Genomic DNA, 18,887 nt, shown 5'->3' with positions numbered 1-18,887 from the left:
TGGAGCAAGGGCAGATTTATAAAGACGGGTGTAGGTTCACGAGCCTGCTCTGACTGAGCATTGGTGTCACCGGTTAAGTGCAGTCGTTAAAGACACAAGGGCAATTAAGGACAGCAGGGATGGAGAATGAGAGCACGGTTATGATTAGAGTCATTCACAAGAGCAAAAGAACACAGTCATTTTCCTTACTAAACCATCGTATTATATGTACAGTAAGTGCTGAAGTCTTGTGATGAATGTTTTCACCGTGATGATTTTTCCATGCATTTACCTTCTACAGTGTAATGCATTTCCACGTGAAATAGAATTTCAGTGGGAAATTATTTTTCGATATAACTTAGTTTTACCCATCAGGGTTTGATTGAATCATGAAATGCACTGGCCAAGATGTTATTGGTTAAAATGATTTGTCCTCGCCCGTGTCACCTTGAATGTGTCTTTAGAAAAGAAAAGTCATTTCCAAGGTGCAAAAGAATAGCTTACATGTAAATTTAAATTCAGTCATTCTTTAGTCACTTTCATATCTTTCCAAACCTATGCTGCTATTTTTTTTTTTTTTCTGTACTAAACAAAAATATTACCACTTACATAAACAAACATACAAACAGGACCAAAAATGCACTGTAAAGTAAGATGGCTAGATATCTGAAATGAAAACTGGGGACATTTCATAGTTCAGTGGTCAAAATATCACTGAAATCTCACTTGTGGTTATCTACGAATTAAAAAATGGGGACAATATATTTTTGTATGTTTTCATTTTTTAATTATTGTGGTTTCCATATATTAATATCATAATTAGTGATGTTTGAGGATCAAAGTTAGTTTTTTTAATACCCTAATTTATTTTTTATAAAAATCACCAAAAATCAATGAAAAATAGTAATAGCAAACAGTAATATAACGAAATTATGGCTTCACAAAAACACTTTAAAAATAAAACAATAAATATGAGAACTAAATAAAACAGCATTTAACAAATATGTTTAATATTTGTTTTATAACTGTACTTAAAATGTTCACAAACTGTGAGTTCAGTTATTTTTCAAAATTTAAGTGTATGCTTTTGGAAACAGATCTTTTCTATCCCTAGTCACGCTTGTTATTTTAGGCTTATTGTGACCACAAAATATGTGCTTTCTGCAAATGTAATCATGCAAGTGTAACTGATTAGTTTGTTTTTATATTATTCATTTCAGAGTTATGTTGAAGGAAGTTTCAGGAATGTTTAATATTGTGGTCAAAACAATCCCACAGCCTTATCATGCCTTCTTATACAGTGCACACAAACAGTATTACTTTGTTCTGAACATACTGTAGTATGTAACTACCTGTAACCAATAATGCTGTCTCTTTTGATAATTGATGATAATAGTGCTCTCTTCTCATCTCGAAAAAAGGTTATGCCTGGTTACCCTACTATAAAAGCCCTAATGTACTTATTGCAAAGTGTTTTTTCATTCAGATTTTTGAAATACCTGAGCAGCGATTTAGTGTTAGCATACATCCTGAACCTGCTGGGAGCTGCTTTTAGATGAATACATAAATATGTTGTTTACTTTTCCAGAAAGTTTCCTTTGGCAAGCTGTTTGAACTCCTGAAAAAAAAAAACTCCAAACAAACTTTGTTGTGACCTGATTTTCTTTTAAATTACTTCAAATCAGTTTTTAAATTCCAAAACCATTCTTCAATTTTGCTATATAATGGAGCCTTAAAAGAGGTCTTGAGGACTATATTTAAGTTGTCAGAAGCCATACAATAGCTTAACAAAAAGTGAAATCTGTGAAATATTTATTTTTGTGGCTGTTTTTTGGCTGTTCTTCTTACCTCAGGAAGAAGCAGTAAATGCGCAGCTGAAATGGTCATGTGATGTCTACTGCCTGAGAGATGCTGGTTGTGGACATGGAGTACTTTCTCTCTCTCTCTCTCTCTCTCTCTCTCTCTCTTTCTCTCTCTCTCTCTCTCTCTCTCTCTCTCTCTCTCTCTCTCTCTCTCTCTCTCTCTCTCTCTCTCTCTCCCTGTGTCCAATGTTAGAAATAATGACAAAAAAATAGTGCAGGGTAACTATGGCAACAGCACAGTGTGATTTCTGTTGGTCTCTCCCAGTAGGGGTGAAGTTAATAAGATTAGAGATAGATCTCAGCGATGACAACACTAAAGACTTCGGCTCTCTCTTTTTTAATTAGCCCCTCACTTTCTCACACACACATAAAGCAAAGGTGTTGCTGTGTAATCATGTGTTGTGACATCAACATCATCTGGTGTTCTGAGAAAAAAAAAAGGTGAAAAACAACAGGTCTCCAGAAAGGGGGAAATCATTTATAGTTTCTTAGCTCAAAAATAAATAAATCAGTTGTTAATAAATCAGTTTTTAAATAAATTTTTTTCTTGCTAATATATGGAGTATGTGTATATAGGGGTGGGTGATACACCAGTAGACGTCAGTGTTGTAGTCGAGTCACCAACTGTCGAGTCCAAGTCGAGTCTCGAGTCTCAGTGTTCGAGTCCGAGTCACCAAAGAAGAGTCCGAGTCGAGTCCAAGTCGAGTCACCATTACCAGAGATCGAGTCCGAGTCGAGTCTCGAGTCCCTTATTGGATTTTTTTTTTTTTAGTTTTTTGAGGAAACAATAGCAACCAACTGAGTTGTTAGGCATTGAAGTCCATTATATGAAGAAAACATCATTAAATGTTTTCCTTAAAAAACTTAATTTAAGAAAAAACGATATAAAAATAGATATACTGGATGGCATTGGGAGGAATAAATGATTAGGAAATTTTAATTTTTTGTGTGAACTAATCCATTAACACTGTATTACAGAAATACACTCAGCGAAAAAAAGAAATGTACATATTACAATGATTGTGTGTGTGTTTGTGTGTGTGCGAGAGAGAGAGAAAGAGAGAGCGTTTGTGTGTGAGTGATCACTCACACACAAACGCTCTCTCACGCTCATCGACGAGTGATTTAGCGTGAGTGCGTTTGTATGTGTTCAAGTGAATGTGTGTGTAACGCTCATGTTCGTTATTTCCAAAGTAGACGCGCGGTATGCACGCCTCGCTCATAATGGAAGCATCCAGGTAAGTCCGCAACGCGCAACGAGTTAAAAACATCTCAACTTTTCAGATTGCCACAAGCGCACCGCGGGTCATGTGACAAGAACTAACCAATCCGCTTCATCCTTTCCCGCAAGTGCCCGAGCGCTTTGGAAAAAAAGTAAAGTGAGTGACGTCAGTGAGTGTGTTGTCAAGCAAAGAGAGCGAGGGGTAGCAGTGTTTGATCCCGGCCGGTCTTGGGCACGAAACATTTTTTATAATATTTTTTGTCAAAAACAACATGATGAATGCTCAAATTCGAGTCCGAGTCCAAGTACGAGTCATCAGTCCACGAGTCCAAGTCGAGTCACGAGTCCAGAGAATGGAGTCTTGAGTCGGACTTGAGTCCAAAGAATAGTGACTCGAGTCGGACTCGAGTCCGAGTCCAGGACTCGAGTACTCCATCACTGGTAGACGTGATTAACCGGCAGAACTTTGTCAACTGCTAGAGATTTTGGACAATAGTCTCCATCGCGGACGCGGTTACACGCTCACATGAAATCATAGGTCGCGAAAACGCATTGCCGCTTAAAAACAAGTGCTTTTAAGCCGTTAAAACGCAATCAGCAGTGAAAGAGCCCTTATTTTGAAATCTCCACCTCACCTGTAAGTACACAATCATGGAAATGATGATCGCAAAAACAAGTGACGATAACACACAAGCATATTCAAACAAAAGCCAACAGACAAGTTGTGTGAAACTAAGCCAAATCAACAATACTCACCCATCAAGAAGAAACAACTCAACCTTGGAGTCCGATTTGAGCCCTTCTCGCTCCTTGAGTTCTCTCCATCACTGGAAAGCTGCTCTAATATTTATGCGGGTCCTTCCTCTTGCTTGGTCGTAACCCTTGTTTGTAATGTTTTGTTTACTATTCTATTTGTCCTATTGCTCGTAATAAATGTCTTATTTTTATTTAATTGCTGACTTTTCTTCGGTGAGCTTGAGTTTTAGGCTAGTATTAGTTTTTTTGTGATTTTATTGATTCTGGTGACATGAATTATGAATTTTCTATGAGATCATAAAGACCTTACTTAAAGCAAAAATAACTGTATCGCAGTGCATATTGTTACAGTGAAATAAAATTATGCATACTGTGATATAAGATTTTCATATTGTGCACCCCTGTGTGTATATAATATATATACATATATATTAGCAAGTAACATATTTACAGGTTTATATATACGGTACGTATGCATACACACAAGAACTGTATATGTAGCTGTAAACTTATGTTACTTTCTAATCTGGCAAATACTAATTCATTATTACCGGTAAGCCCAGTGTTTGCACTTCTGAAATGATTTATACATTTACAAAATTGTCAGTCGTGTCATGTCAGTAATTTAGCATATTGGCAAAAAGTAGTTCATTATAGTATAAATAAAAATGTATATTAAATTTTATGACATTTCTTTTGTTTACTTTTGGTCAGTAAGCCGTTTTTGGTACAGTACTGTGTTCAGTTTGCATTAATGCAGTCTATTCAGGACTGTCGTCTAGTGTTTGTGTGTGATGATTTGATGCTGTCTGAGGCCTGCGAAGGTTTTGCAAGATCAAACACTTTCAGATTTGAGAAGACGTGCGTTGATCCAGCTCTTTTTGTACAGAAAGAGAAGAGAGAAAGATCAGTTATACAGCTTTTGTGTTTTTCCATCACATTCTGCCGGAGAATTATTTCTTTATCTGGCTGATGCTTTTATCCCAAGCGACTTTCAAGGCAAACCTTGTCGATTTATGTGCTCTCTGCAACTCGAGCGATGACCTTGGCATTGCTAGCGGCACGCTTTACCAGTTAAAGCTGGAGGGAATAAAGAAAAAGTGCACTTATGATGCAAATATCTACAAACCAACCCGCTTATATAACAGAGACTCCTCCGATTTAATGGAGCTCAGAGAAGCGTCTAGTTTTAAACTAGAGCTCCGACTTCTTATTTTTGATGTTCCTTTGATGCCTGTTTTTGCATTTCAGTGTTGTCAGTGATGCATTTTGTTGCACAACATTTGGCAAACCGCTTTTTTTTTTTTTTGTAGACATTGCTGGATGTTCAGTTTATTATTGCATGTGTTGTGTTTATCTGAGTATCGACTCTCACCGCCGGATCCCCGTCCACCAGAGCTGCTGGCATCTGCCACGCATGGCACAGGAGAGAGTGTTTGTTGCCATGGCGATGATGGAAAAATTGAATTTGTGCCCGCCGCACCCTCAACCAGGCCGTTTCCAGGCGATTGGTATCTGTTCCACTCCACTCACGCGGGAAAGAGGCTTTAAAAGCAGTTCCTTCATAAGTGAATCACTTGAATGCATCATTGTGACTCAATCACTAACATGTCTAGAAAGATGTGGCAAGTTTTCCAGTGCAAGTCAGAGCCAAGTTTACATTTACAGTTACTTTGGTTTTATAGGACTTTATGAGGCCATATCCGACTGTGACAATTGTGGGTTTGAGAGGAAACACTTCACTGAGGTACTGTAGATCATAACGAAATACATGATTTCTTCTGACTTTCAGAAACGAGGCATTGTTGTGTGGCCAGTTTCTGAGCCAAGATGTCGGAATGGACTTCACACATATACAGGTCGAATAACAGGTGTTTCTGTGGCCATCTGGATTATTATGATAGCAAACACGTAGCTGTTTCCTGAGCAGCTGTTCTTGAGTTGCAGCAGTGCTGTGCTCTGTGAGGGGGATGATCGTTTGTAGTTCTGTTGAGGTCTGTCACTGCTTTGTTGAAGGAGAGGAACATTGTGTTGTTTTGTTTGCTGGTAGAAGGTAGAGTGTGGAGTCTGGCTGTTTCAAACATTTGTTGGAGAAAATCAAGAAATATATACATTTTTAATGTGCCATGTTCAGTATTTCTGTAGCATTTTCTCACGTATTAAGTCCACTTTGGATTTCAGGTGAAAAAGTTATCAAGTAGTCTTACACTACAGGTGTTATTGCTATTATATTTAAGATATTTAATAAGATATAAGATATGAACTCAAACCACTCAAAAATGTAGGGTCAGTAAAAAATAATTGAAATTAATTAAATTGGCTATAAGTGACGTTAAATACATTTATAATGTTACAAAATGTGTAGTTCAATTAAATGCTGCTCTTTTAAACTTTCCGTTTTGCAAAGAATCCTGAAAAATGTGTGATGGTTGTATGACAAAGAGTAAGCAGCACAACTGTTTTCAGCATTGATAATCATAAGGAAGAAATCAGCTTTTTCATCACAAGGAGTAAATAAACAGTTACTTTAAATCATAATACTATTTCACAATATTGCTGTATTTTTTGATGAAATAAATGCAGTCTTGGGGAGAATTAAGAGAAAATCTTACCTACCTCAAAATTTTGAATGGAAGTCATCTTTGTTATGATTTAATGCATTACACTTTTGGCATGTGAAAACCAGTATCAAGGCAGGGCAAGATGCTGAATATTAATTTATATAAATACCGATGGATATTTTAGTATTTTATTGTACCTATAATCACTTCCATACAAGAAATTATTATTTTTTTATTCTCTCAGCTTAATATGCGGACAAAGCTATAATTAAATGATTAATTAATAAGTTTACGAAGGTGTCAAAACTGTGGCTCTGTGGCACTGTCAGAAGTAGCTCTGTCTGTTTAACCAGCCTGACAGACAGAACTCATTTTGGTTCAACCGATGATGTGAGTTTGAGGCAGGTCAATCTGACCAGTGATAAGGACATGATTCTTAAGGAACAAGATTCTGATTTGTTTTCATGTGTTCTTTGATTTTCTTTGTCCAAAATTTTCCTTGTATTATATAATCCACCCAGAAAGAGATAGAAAATGTTGTCTTGCCCATATAAAGCAATGGCAGTTCAACAATGACATCAAACAATGGTTTGATGTTAAAGTTTTAAAACTCTGCTCTTCTCCTCTTGTGTGTAACCGCTCTGTTGGGGCATCAGTTATTCCTCTCTGACACCGTGTGAGTTTCAGCTTTATCATGCTCTATTAATAAATCATTCATGTTGTGAAATTTAGATGCAAGTGACTTTGAATGCTTGAATCTGTGTGTTTGGTGTATATGTGATGAGTGTTGTTTTACTTCCATTTTAGGCTTAGTACACTCCAAAGCTGAATTGATATTATTATTATTGGAGTTATGTTTTAATATTCAAGCACTATTTTATGCCACACGTTATTTTTTGAAGGCTTAATGCAGACTTTCATTTTCTCATTTTGCTTAGATCTCGCTCTCTCATACACACAAGCGTCCCAGGCCTTTGAATCTCCTCCGGTGCTCATTAGTGGCTGACACTTGAAAGTTTCGACAGTATTTCAATATTTATTGGTTTTACGTAACTGAGCTTCAGTTGAGGGCAGAAACATGAAACGGCAGCAGACACAGCAAATCTCCAGGGCTCGAGCACAATTCACAGTCTCTCCTTTACGCTTGAAAATGATGATGGTCTGCCATCTTAACTGGAACATTAGATAAGAGTGTAATAACAGAGGGAAATAGGGCTGTCTTGAGGTACCTGTGGGTCACCAGTGAGGACAATGTTTGTCTTTCAAAGAGTTTAAATATCATTATTTATTTAACATTGGGATATCTTTGTGAAGGAGACATGGGAAAATAATAAACATTTTCTTATAATACTGATTTTTATGATACTTAGCGCAAAGCAATTATGAAAATAAAAAATTCTGTCATCATTTACTCTTGTGTTGTTCTAAACCTGCATGACCTTGTCAAAAAGATTGAAAAGTGTCCATAAATGTTGTTTTGGACCCCACTGGCTTTCATTGTGACAAATACATAGATCATAATATCTTGTTCCACAGAATATCATATAGGTTTGGACTGACATGAGAACCTTGGCATACTATATCAACGCTCTATTTTGGACACATAAATCCTACTTGAGCATAATATTTAGGGCAATAATATTTACAGTGTGTGAATTCAGGTGCATTCAGTATTTTTTTCAGACAGTTCTGCTCAGAAATCTCCAAAAAAGGTCATCATTCATGTCAAGACAAACCCCTAGGTAGCAGATCAAAATCTCATTCTATTTAATTCATTTTAGGTCAATATATATGCTTGTCTCTTTTTGCATTAGACAGTTGACATGTGACCAACATGATGCTGCAGGGAATAACAGAACGACGAGAAAAGAAATGAGAGAGTCAGAAGACGAGGGTGGGTCAGATGGAGACAGGGACGCAACGAAAGAGAGCAAGAGAGAGGGAGGGATTGATCGCTTTCTTCCGTGGTTTTGAGTGGGACATGTTTTCATCCAGTTGCAGTTCAAATCCATCTTCGTTCAGGGTCAAGACCAACCATAACTCTGTCCATCTCCCTTATTCTGTCACTCTTCTTTGAATCCACTTCTCTCATTCCGTGTTGGGATTGATTTTTTTCATTCCTCGAGTCTTCATGCTGCTCCTATACAACCGTTTCCTCTCTCTCCTAGAATCGATCTACCGCCGTGGAGCTAGACGATGGAGGAAGCTGTACCGGGTGAACGGACACCTCTTCCAGGCCAAGCGCTTTAACAGGGTACGTTAAAGTCCTCTGGTCTTCTCCAATATGAATAATGGTGTCTGATTGGATACTTCATGTGTTCACACTTTGTTTAGATGTAAAGTTTGTTGTGTATTGATAAATCTTGTTTATGGCAAATATCATACATATAAAATGAGAAGTGTCCTGTTATAGTGTACAAATTTGCTAGTCATGTTTAAATACAGTCTACCTTTTTTATTATAATACAGATAGTTTACATTGTAAAAAAAAAATGCATAAAATAAAAAAATATGGTAGCAACATTTTTGGTTTTATGGTTTAAACTTAAATTTACAGTTAAATTCCGTAATTTCATCAACTGATATAATGTTAATATACCAACATATTGAAGTGCTGAAATCTGTTTTGTACCTTTGCAGTATACTGATTACCAATAAATGCAGGTGGTGATGAGAAAGTCACATGATGAACCAAAGCCCAACACAAGCCGTTTTTAAATAATAACATATATAGACAGTTTCAACGGCAACAGCATAAACAAACATTACTGCGCATGCACGCTTTTGTGGCCCTAACTTAACTTCCGGTAGACTTCCAAATCGAATCAATAACAACAGCCAAGTCCCTCTAGAGTAGATTTTTTTTTTTTTGATGATAAACAAAATATGTTTGCTGCGTAAATCAGGTGGACTGATGAAACCATCTATAGAAGGTGCACAGTGTCATTCACACAAAACGAAACACCATCATAGTAACACACATGATACTGAAATAATCCAATAAACATTTATTTAACAGCATTAGGTGTAACACACAAGAAACATTTATTTCAACAACAACAACAAGAAAACATTACATTTGAAATGTAACACAGGGAATTCTGGGAATGTGAATTTATGGTTATTCACCGTATATAGTATGTGGAATTTAACTTTAACCATATAACAGATTTTTACTGTGTTTTACCATTAAATTCACTTTAATTTTGTTAGTGTACACACTATTGTTCAAAGGTTTGAAGTCAGTAAGATTTTATTTTTGCATACTTTTATTCAACAAGGATGCATTAAATTAAAATTTATAATGTAAAGAAAAAAAAAAAGAAATAAATGTTGTTATTTTGAACTTTATTTATTAAAAAAATCCTGGTAAAAAGTATTTCAGTTGCAATAAAAATATTTAGCAACTATTTTCAACACTGACAATAATACAAAGATATTTCTTGAGTTGTAAATCAACAAACAGAATGATATCTGAAGGATCATGTAACACTGCTGCAAAAAATCTTTGTCATCACAGGAATAAATGACATTTTAAAATATATTTAAACCGAAAAACAGTTATTTTAAATTATAATAATATTTCACAATTTTCTGTTTTTACAGTATTTTAAAGTAAATATATTAAGCCTTGGTAAGCATAAAATACTTCTGTCAAAAACATTAAAGCATGAAAAATATTATACCAACCCGAACTTATGAACAGTATTTTTAATTGTTTCATATATGATTATATTAAATATATTTATGTTGTCTAACCCTTCCCTTCAAATGAAATATATTTTGTGTCATTTATTTCAAGTAGCTGTGGGAGCAACTGTTAGCTTGTTTAACTGTTTTGCTAAATATCCGCAGCTGTCTGTTTTAAGTTACTGTTGTAGTAACTGTAAGCACATTTGGATGTTGTAGTGATTTATGGTGAATGTCTATCTGTCTTTTAAATTGTAATATACTTAATGAATATCTGGCTGTTACAATAAATGTCTGTATATTGAGTAGATGTTAGCAACTGTTAGCATAACTGTTAGCATATTTAGTTGTAGTAGCAAGTGTTAGACTCTTACAAAAAGAAACTGACTCTTGAACTCTCAATCATTATCTGTTGAGCTGTTGACTAGGAGAAAGCATTTGATGATGATTTGATTTGCTGTTTTGAGACAGTGGTCTGATTGAGCAGTGTTTGGTTTAAGCCACAATTTTTAAACTCCAACGTCTTTTATTGCTTAAACAAAACGCATCATACTGACTATTATAAATCCTGTACAAAGGCAAGGAGTGAGGCTCTGGAGTGCAATGTCTCTGTTATGCAGTGATGCCCTGGCTTTAATCAGATCTCATCCCTGAAGGGATGGTTATGTTAATGCAGACCTCTTCCTGCAGCAGTCTTCATTCTTCTACTGAGCAGGACATGTGCCAAATAAAGAAGAACACCAAAACAACATAAGACAGAGTAATAGAAGAGAGAACAGGTGGAACAAAAATAGCAGAGAGAGACAGGGAGAGACATTGTTCTTTATGCCTGTGCTATTTTTGCATATGCTGAAATGTCGATTTTCTTGGAGTAGTTTCAATGCTTCTCAGAGATAGGTGATAAGAAGAAAACAGAGAAAGAGAGACACATTATGAGCACAGCGCCCTCAGATAGCTCCCACTCACAGCAGGTGTGTGACATGTTAATGTGTGTAAATTACTCTTCTCATTTCTCTCGTTTTAACAAGGTGATCGATGAACAACATGGCAGAACTGCAGGATGACATCATCAGGCTAAGCAGAAACATAGAAACATAGTTAGGTCTAGAGCCTTTTTAGATCAGATGTCTTGAAAAGCTCTAATGTCAGGCTGCTTACAGGGCAAAAAAAAAACTGTTTAACCCAGACCCCCGTTTGAGTTTGTAATTGTAAAGCACATTTAACCAAGCTAAAGGTGGCTGTTTAAAGATGCAGTGTGTAATTTCTGCACCATTGCAAAAATATTGTTCAGAATAACATACTAACATATTTTACAACTCTATGGCTGCATTATACTGTGCACAATGTGCAAATTTTCTGTATGAAAAGACTATATGGAAGATCTACTGCATTTGTTAAAATACACATTGTAGGGAATACTGTATCCCGTAATGAAGTGTTTTCAATATTGTCCATTTTTAATATGTGGTATTTGATATAATAATCTTTAGGATTATTAGGTTTAGAGATGTGATTAACCGGTAGAAATTTGTCAACTGGTAGAGATTTTGCAGTTACGTGACGTTGCTGTGCTAGGTGGTCACAAAAACATAACGTCTGCATGTGTTTTTAAGCATTGCGGTTTGAAATGCATTCAGCAGTGATAGAATTTTGCTGTATGGTCACTGTCTGAGAGACTGTTTCTGAGGTTTTCTCGCTGCTTTATAAGCCTTGAACGGTTAAATACACACATGTATGTGTCAAAAACAGAGTAATTTAGGTCTTAAATGAAAGCAAACACCAGAGAAAAAAAAAAAAACACATATGAGGCAGTTCTTAAAGTGACAGCAGTCTAATATTCCTGTTGTCTGTCATTCATGTTAATCAAACAAGAGAAGAGAAAAAAAATCTTGACTAAACCACTTTTGTAACTTTAAGAAGAAGAAATATATATTTAATTTACACAATAATGAATATGCACTGTTTTTCTACATTTTATTTCTTTATACAGTCTATGTAACATTTCTTATTTATTCAATCTACTGTGGTTTGATCTACTGTAGTTTCTCATTCTTTTTTTAGTTGCTGACTGTTTATTTGTCTTCATTTTTTGTTTTTAGTTTAGGCTAATATTTTATTTTTTGTGATATTGACGTTTGTGACTAATTATGGAATTTCAATGGTATGCAAAACTTGGATATTATAAAGACCTTATTTAAAAGCAAAAATATTGCGATATATATTGTTAACGAGAAATACAATTACTCATTCTCATATTGTGATATAAGATTTGGTCATATCACCCACCCATATATATATATATCTCCACAGGTTCAAAAATAAATAAATACATAAAATAATTTATTAGCTAGGGTGGCCACGTCTTTCTCTTTCTCTCTGAGAAATCATTCTGCCCTCCTGCTACTTTTCCACTTCTCTCTCCTCTCGTTCTCCATAGAAACAAGGGATGGAGCAGAAGTAGGTCATGTTTTTTCCTCCCTCTGTCCTTCCTTTAAGGATCTGACTCGTTCCCTCCCTCCCATCAGCACCTCTGGATCTCTGTCTCTCTGTGTTCTCAGCCCCCTGAGACAGACAGGGCATGTACAGTCACTGTAACAAATCAATTGAAAGGCTACAAAATATTCACTTTTACCTTTCACATCCTTCCCTCACTGTTTCCATGGGTTTTTTCCTCCATCATATGTGTTTGACATCCTTTCCGCTCTATTGAATCATCATGACATTCTTCTCACAAACAATACAAATGCTTCTCAAAGCCTCTTGAGACTTCTAGAAGTTTATCTTCCAGTAATGTGGCGGAACGACTCAAGACTTGTGCTGTTTACCGCGATTATTTCCGCTCGTCTGTGTTGTTTTTGATGGCATATGTTGTGTCTGAAAGTGAAAAGAGGAGAAGAGTTTCTTCAAATTTGAGTCCCGAGTTCACAGAGATTAATTTATGATTTCATAAATAAGGAAATTGCCATCTGTTGAACTTAATTAAAACATCAGGCACCTGTAATATAAGAAACGGCTGCTAAAACAAAGAAAACTGCAATTCAGTGGTTACCGAAATTGAGACATTTTCTTGGGATGGTCATATTTTTATCTTTTTAATATTGCTTTAAAGGGAGAATGTCAGGAATTTATCTGAAGTGTTTATTTCTGGATATTTAATGAGATGGATGGATATCTTAAAGATTCGCTCAGGCTATGAAGGACTGACCTTGTCTAAACTCTGAACTCTGCTGTTAGCATGTCCTTCCTTAACATGTAAGAAAACAAAGTGGCGGTTTCACATGACTCGCATTAAGTGATGGATATTGACATGCGCAAACTCTAGACAGTCATAGCACTGTTTTAATGGTAAGTGTTTTAAGAGTGTGTGTGTGTGTGTGTGTGTCTGTATGTCGTAATGCGCTGAGATCATTTCCAGGCACTTCACTCATCTCGGCTCTTCTGACGTTTTGGTCGATAAAAACCGAGCCCAGGTTTCTCTCATCTCTTAGCCGACTGACCTGTATTTTCAACACCATTGGCAAAGATAACAAACACTTAACACTTAATAACCATGCTGTAGCATTTATAAATCATTGTATAATTAAATTATATATTACAAATTTGTGAGTGTGTGCACTTATTATATTATTATTACATTAAGCAATGTTTTCAACATTGATGATAATGACATGTTTCTTGAGCACCAAGTTAACATATTACAATGATTTCTGAAGAATCATGTGACGCTGAAGACTGAGGTAATGATGCTGAAAATTCTGCTTTGCCATCACAGAAATAAAAACAACATTTTAATGTTTAAAATAGAAACCAGTTGTTTTAATTGCAATTTGATACATTTCAGAACACAAAAATGCACACAGCTTGCATAGGTTAGAGTGTCTAGAGAATACTGCTGTGTTCAGTCTCTTCATTAATTTAAGGCATGTTCTGTTTCATAGGACAGATTGAGCTTTTTGCCTCTGTTGCATTCTGTCATTTAAGAGCTCTTGGCCAAAATCCCTATCAAATGAACGTCATTGAGCACAGCGTAAATGGAAATCTATTTCATCTAGCACTCAGACATCCATCCCGGCTGTGTCATTTGTGATGCATCTCGGGTGAATCCTCCTGATGAGTCTGATCCAGCGCTGCGTCCAGCATTTGCCCAGTCGTGAGGGAACAGAATGAAACCACCTTTCTCATGCTTTCTCTATCACTTTTTTCTCTTTCATTTTTCCTCATGAAGCAGTAATGTGGTGTTCTACTGTGTGAGCAAAAAGACTATTTTTACTGGCTTGTGTTTTTGTTTTCAGTGACCGGTTTTCAATTAAAATGTGTTTCACAGCATTTTTCCTTTTTCAGCCTTTCCGAGCTAGTTCTGGCAAGCATGCTTTGCCTTCCTTTCAAAGTGAACTCTGGTTGGTGAACCCTGTTTGTTTTAAAATCTGAGAGATCATGTCTAAGAATGTGATTGGTGTGTGTGTGACCTGAATGCGTGTGTCGTTTTTGGGCTGCACTCTGATGCAGACGATCACTCCCATTCTTCAGAGATTCACAGATGGTGTCGCTCTGAAGAGCCTCAGGTCCTTGTAATTATCATCAGTGTCCCACTTATGGCTCAGTAGTGTGTGTGTGTGTGTGTGTTTTAGAAATAGCTGAATGACATGGATGGCTTTGAATTAGACATGTTTTATTCTCTCTTTACAAAAGAGACAGAGGAGGGAGGATTAGGAGGAAAAATACAGAGGCAGGCAAGGAGAACTGTGTGTGTGTGTGTGTGTGTGTGGGTGTGGGTGTTTGCGCATGTGAAAGTGTCTGACATAAACGTTTGATCCTCTCTTGCTGCTTTTCCCTACTCCTCATAAAAACATAGTGAGTTGCAAAAAGGAGACCGATTCTCTTCTGCTGGGTTAAAAGTTTTGCATTAACTTTTTAAGTCTTGTATCTAGTCATTTTCGATCACTGTTTGTCTATCTGCAGTTATGTGCAATCAGAAGGGATTCATTTTAATTAATAAGGAAACAATATATTGACCACTTTTTGTGTGTTTGCTCATTTATGCTTTACTCATGCCACAATGTCTTTTAATTATTTGTTTATTAATTTATATTAGCAAATAGTAATATTTGTGATTTCATTGCAATTAATTCACTAAATTAATAATGTAAAAATAATATTATTAATCGATTTACTGTTTTATTTAAGGTAGGCTAGAAATGAGCTGCTCTCTTGACTGAATTTGGGACATCACATCACCCACCCACAGATACTTCAGATTTTAAGAGGCCAATTTCATAACAATCCACTTTTCTTTTCTGAAGTCCAAATAATAATTTTAATCAAGGGATTTTGCACCAAGAACAGTCATAATTAATGAATTTATTTAAAATTTCTCTGCCCCCGAGATTTAAACAGGTTGTTTTTTCTACCTGATATATGTACATCACTTCTGTTGTGATTGGCTAACCACTTTGCATATTAAAGAGATAAAAAAGTAACAACACCCACATGAAGGCACGCATTACCATATAAAGTGGATATGTGGTGATCATATTTCAATGGTCTTTTGCTGCTTAGTTTCCAATATAGAAGCCCAGAAATGCCAAGTGATTAAATATGCCTTTCCAAGTCTGTTTTTATAAGATATATTTTTTTTCTTCTCTGCAATCGCAACACAGACCAAGGCTTATTTAGATGTTTCAGTCGCTACATTCATAGATCAGTGACAGTAGTAGTGTAGTTTCAAGTTTTTCGGGAGTAGAGTTCTTTACTTGCATTCCAATGTTATTCCTGCTGTATCTGGGATACGTGGGGCACACGCTTAGGCCTGAAGGCCCCATTCGCTCAGCTGTGCTAAATGTTTGTTGGGGACAATTGGTTGAGTTTAAAGTTTAATCCACTCTCCTGAATGAAAGCCCGATATTTGCAGACTTGATGTGTTTTAAATGGGTGCAGAAACACATTGTTTCCCTGGCACTACATTTGCTTAGCAGCGCTGGCTCGATATGTTAAAAAAAGTCCAGGGGGTGGAAGCTGTGCTGGGATTCAGATGCGAGACGGGGAGAGATGAAGAAAGACACTGTTTATATGAAAGATTGCACACATTTCTAAGAATAACAGCACAGAATCATTGCATATAGCTTCAGGTGTCTCTGAGATGTTCTTCTTTGATCGTTTCCTGCTGGTGTGTGATCTAATGCTGCCTTCTAGTAGTCCTTGAGGAAGTTCTTGAGACTTGTTGGTGGGAAATGAAACAGACATTTTGGAATATTTAATATTTCACGTCACAGTAAAGCAGAGGATGATTTTAGTGCTAGTTCAACAAAATAAATTCAGAAAGAATGACTCTGAACCAGTTCTTTTTTTAGTGAAATAAATATATAGAGCAAAACCAGTGTATTGTACTGATTTCTTAACGAATGACAGGTCAGATCGTTTGTTTTTTTTATTTTTTGTAGTGAATTATACAGTGTTATACAAACTGTATAGGGCAACCAGAGTAGTCCAATTCCCAGACAAATTATGTTTTGAACCTTTTTTTTTTTCTTTTTAAATCAAACACATACTGTACACTAGGGCTGCACGATATTGGAAAAAAATGACATTGCGATACTTTATTTTTCTGCGATTATATATTACAATATGAAATCTAATCAAATTTTTTCTTACAAACAAAAATGGGGTGAGCATATTTACATTCTCATTGTAAATGATTTTAACATCGACACCATCGTGTCAATTGATTAAAATGCATGAGGGAGAGAGAGCAAGACAGCGCTCGTGTTGTTTGAAGCGCGCTCTCTCTCTCTCTCGCTCTCTCTCTCTCGCGCTCTCCGCGAAACACATTCGTAAAGGGCCGGGGAGCAGCTGGCCCATATAGTTAATGAATAACGGATCAACTACGACAGCCTGCATCGCACATCCTGCGATGCGACTATCGTGGATTCGTACATCGTGATATTGATGCTTAAACGACACATCGTGCAGTCCTACTGTACAGCACAATCAGTGTAGTCCAATTCCTGAATTATTGGTTCTTTTTAGTGAATCAAACACATAGGTATGGGACGACCAGTGTAGTCTGATTCCAAAACTGTTTTTTTTTTTTTTGTCCAACAAATATGGTGCATCCAGTTTAATCCACTTCCTGAACGAATGAATGACTTCCTGAACGAACGAACAAATGAATGAAAGCGAAGTAAATACATAAAGCACAACCAGTGTAGTCTGATACTCTTATAAACCGCGGTTCTTTTTAGTGAATCAGATGAATTTATGGCAGCCAGAGATATCAGATTCTTGAACGAATTACTATTATGAAATAGTTATTCTTTTGAGGTTTTTTTCTTTTAATCAAATCCATGCAGTTTAAAACCGTCTAAAAGACTTAAATTAATGTACTGACTTGTTCACTTGACATTTAGTATTGTAAATGGTAGTATTTCATTAAAAAATCTATTAAATCTTACTTATTTTGCTTTTGTTTTGTCGATTATTTATATATATTGTTGACTATATAGTTATAGTTATTAAATAACATTTATGTTGCCACTAAAAAGTCATTAAATTGTGTAAAAAATATTATTAAAATAATATTTGGTAATGAAAGTGTATTTATTTATTTTTTCTGATTAAGTATTTATCATTTCAAACGCTAAAAGAATTCTTAATTTAGCCATCAAGAAACCAGAATGTTTACAGTTCTTTCCTCTTCACATTCCTAATCATAAAGAACATGTTCATTTCTTTTCCAGCTTCAAGCTTTAGATATACTGTAATGCTTGCTGCTTTGGAGATCTGATTTCTCAGTGTTTAACCCCAGTTACATAAATTGAGCACCTGATGGAAAGCGGCAAGAAAATGTAGGCCATTCATCAGGGCTGGAGGCTCCAGAGATATGGAGAAATCACTGCGGCAGGTGAACATCTCCTTAGATTGTGAGGAAGTGCTGTCTAAAAACTCACCAGCAGCCACGGGATCATGAAATGCTCACAGAGCTGTGAAATCGAGTCAGGGAACACAGGAAACGTCAAGCACTGACAAGAAGAGCATCTTGTGTCCAAAGAGTCCTTGTCTGAGGGTTTGTTAAAGGTCTATTAAACAGCTGATGCTTGTACACAGAGAGGGGAAAACTGTTAGAGGAAGTGCATGTCTGATGATAAAAGATTAGAATATTTTAATAGGATTATGCTACATGATGCACTGAAGTCCTGCTGTTAGACGGCCCCCTGGTGGACAACGTGACTGAAGACTTCTGCTTGGTTTGCAATATGAGCTTTTTGCTTCTTTCTTGATTCCACAGTTTTTATTTTCTATATTTCTATCATGCATTCATGTAGCACTTTTTACTGTGGACAGATGCAAAACCTCACGACGAACTGAGCTTGGGATATTTTCATGTTTTTATGACTCACGGAGTGTGTGTGAGAGCAGGTGTGTGTGTGTCTGCGTTTGAAACCCTAATGTTGGTTCCAGCGCTGTCAGCAGAGTCCTCTGTTGGTGCCTGGATTTTAAACTAAATCTGTTGAACGCATTAGCTAGGCCTTAAGTATGTACAGGTGCTGAGTATGTGTTCACGTTACACAGAATTTTAGCAACACATATAATGTAAATATGGTACATTAAGTATGTAGCATGATATTTATCTTATCAGTGTTCCTGTCAACAATTTGTAAGAATTATTAATTTTTTCCTTACAGTTTGAATGCTTATTTTATTTTATTTATAAAATTGTTATTTAATTTTATTTTATTTGCCATTCAGATGTTTGAGGTTGGTATAATTTTTCTAAAGTCTCCGAGATGGTAATGTTAAGTCTGCATTTGAGCAAAAAATACA

The 18,887-nt window shown here is 36.1% G+C and overlaps 1 protein-coding gene across 4 annotated transcripts in view; it reads left to right on the top strand.

Moving 5' to 3' along the window:
• Positions 1-18,887, top strand: part of prkcz (protein kinase C, zeta) — a 96,581-nt gene that overhangs the window by 41,764 nt on the left and 35,930 nt on the right. For all 4 annotated transcript variants that reach the window (XM_052564094.1, XM_052564093.1, XM_052564096.1 and 1 more), the window contains one exon: positions 8,549-8,634. In XM_052564094.1, the coding sequence (XP_052420054.1) occupies positions 8,549-8,634 (86 nt within the window). The remainder of the gene's footprint in view (positions 1-8,548; positions 8,635-18,887) is intronic.

The sequence above is a fragment of the Carassius gibelio genome, chromosome B8 (assembly GCF_023724105.1).
Source record: "Carassius gibelio isolate Cgi1373 ecotype wild population from Czech Republic chromosome B8, carGib1.2-hapl.c, whole genome shotgun sequence".
Taxonomy (NCBI): Eukaryota; Metazoa; Chordata; class Actinopteri; order Cypriniformes; family Cyprinidae; genus Carassius; species Carassius gibelio.
This window is presented reverse-complemented; position numbering and strand designations above follow the sequence as displayed.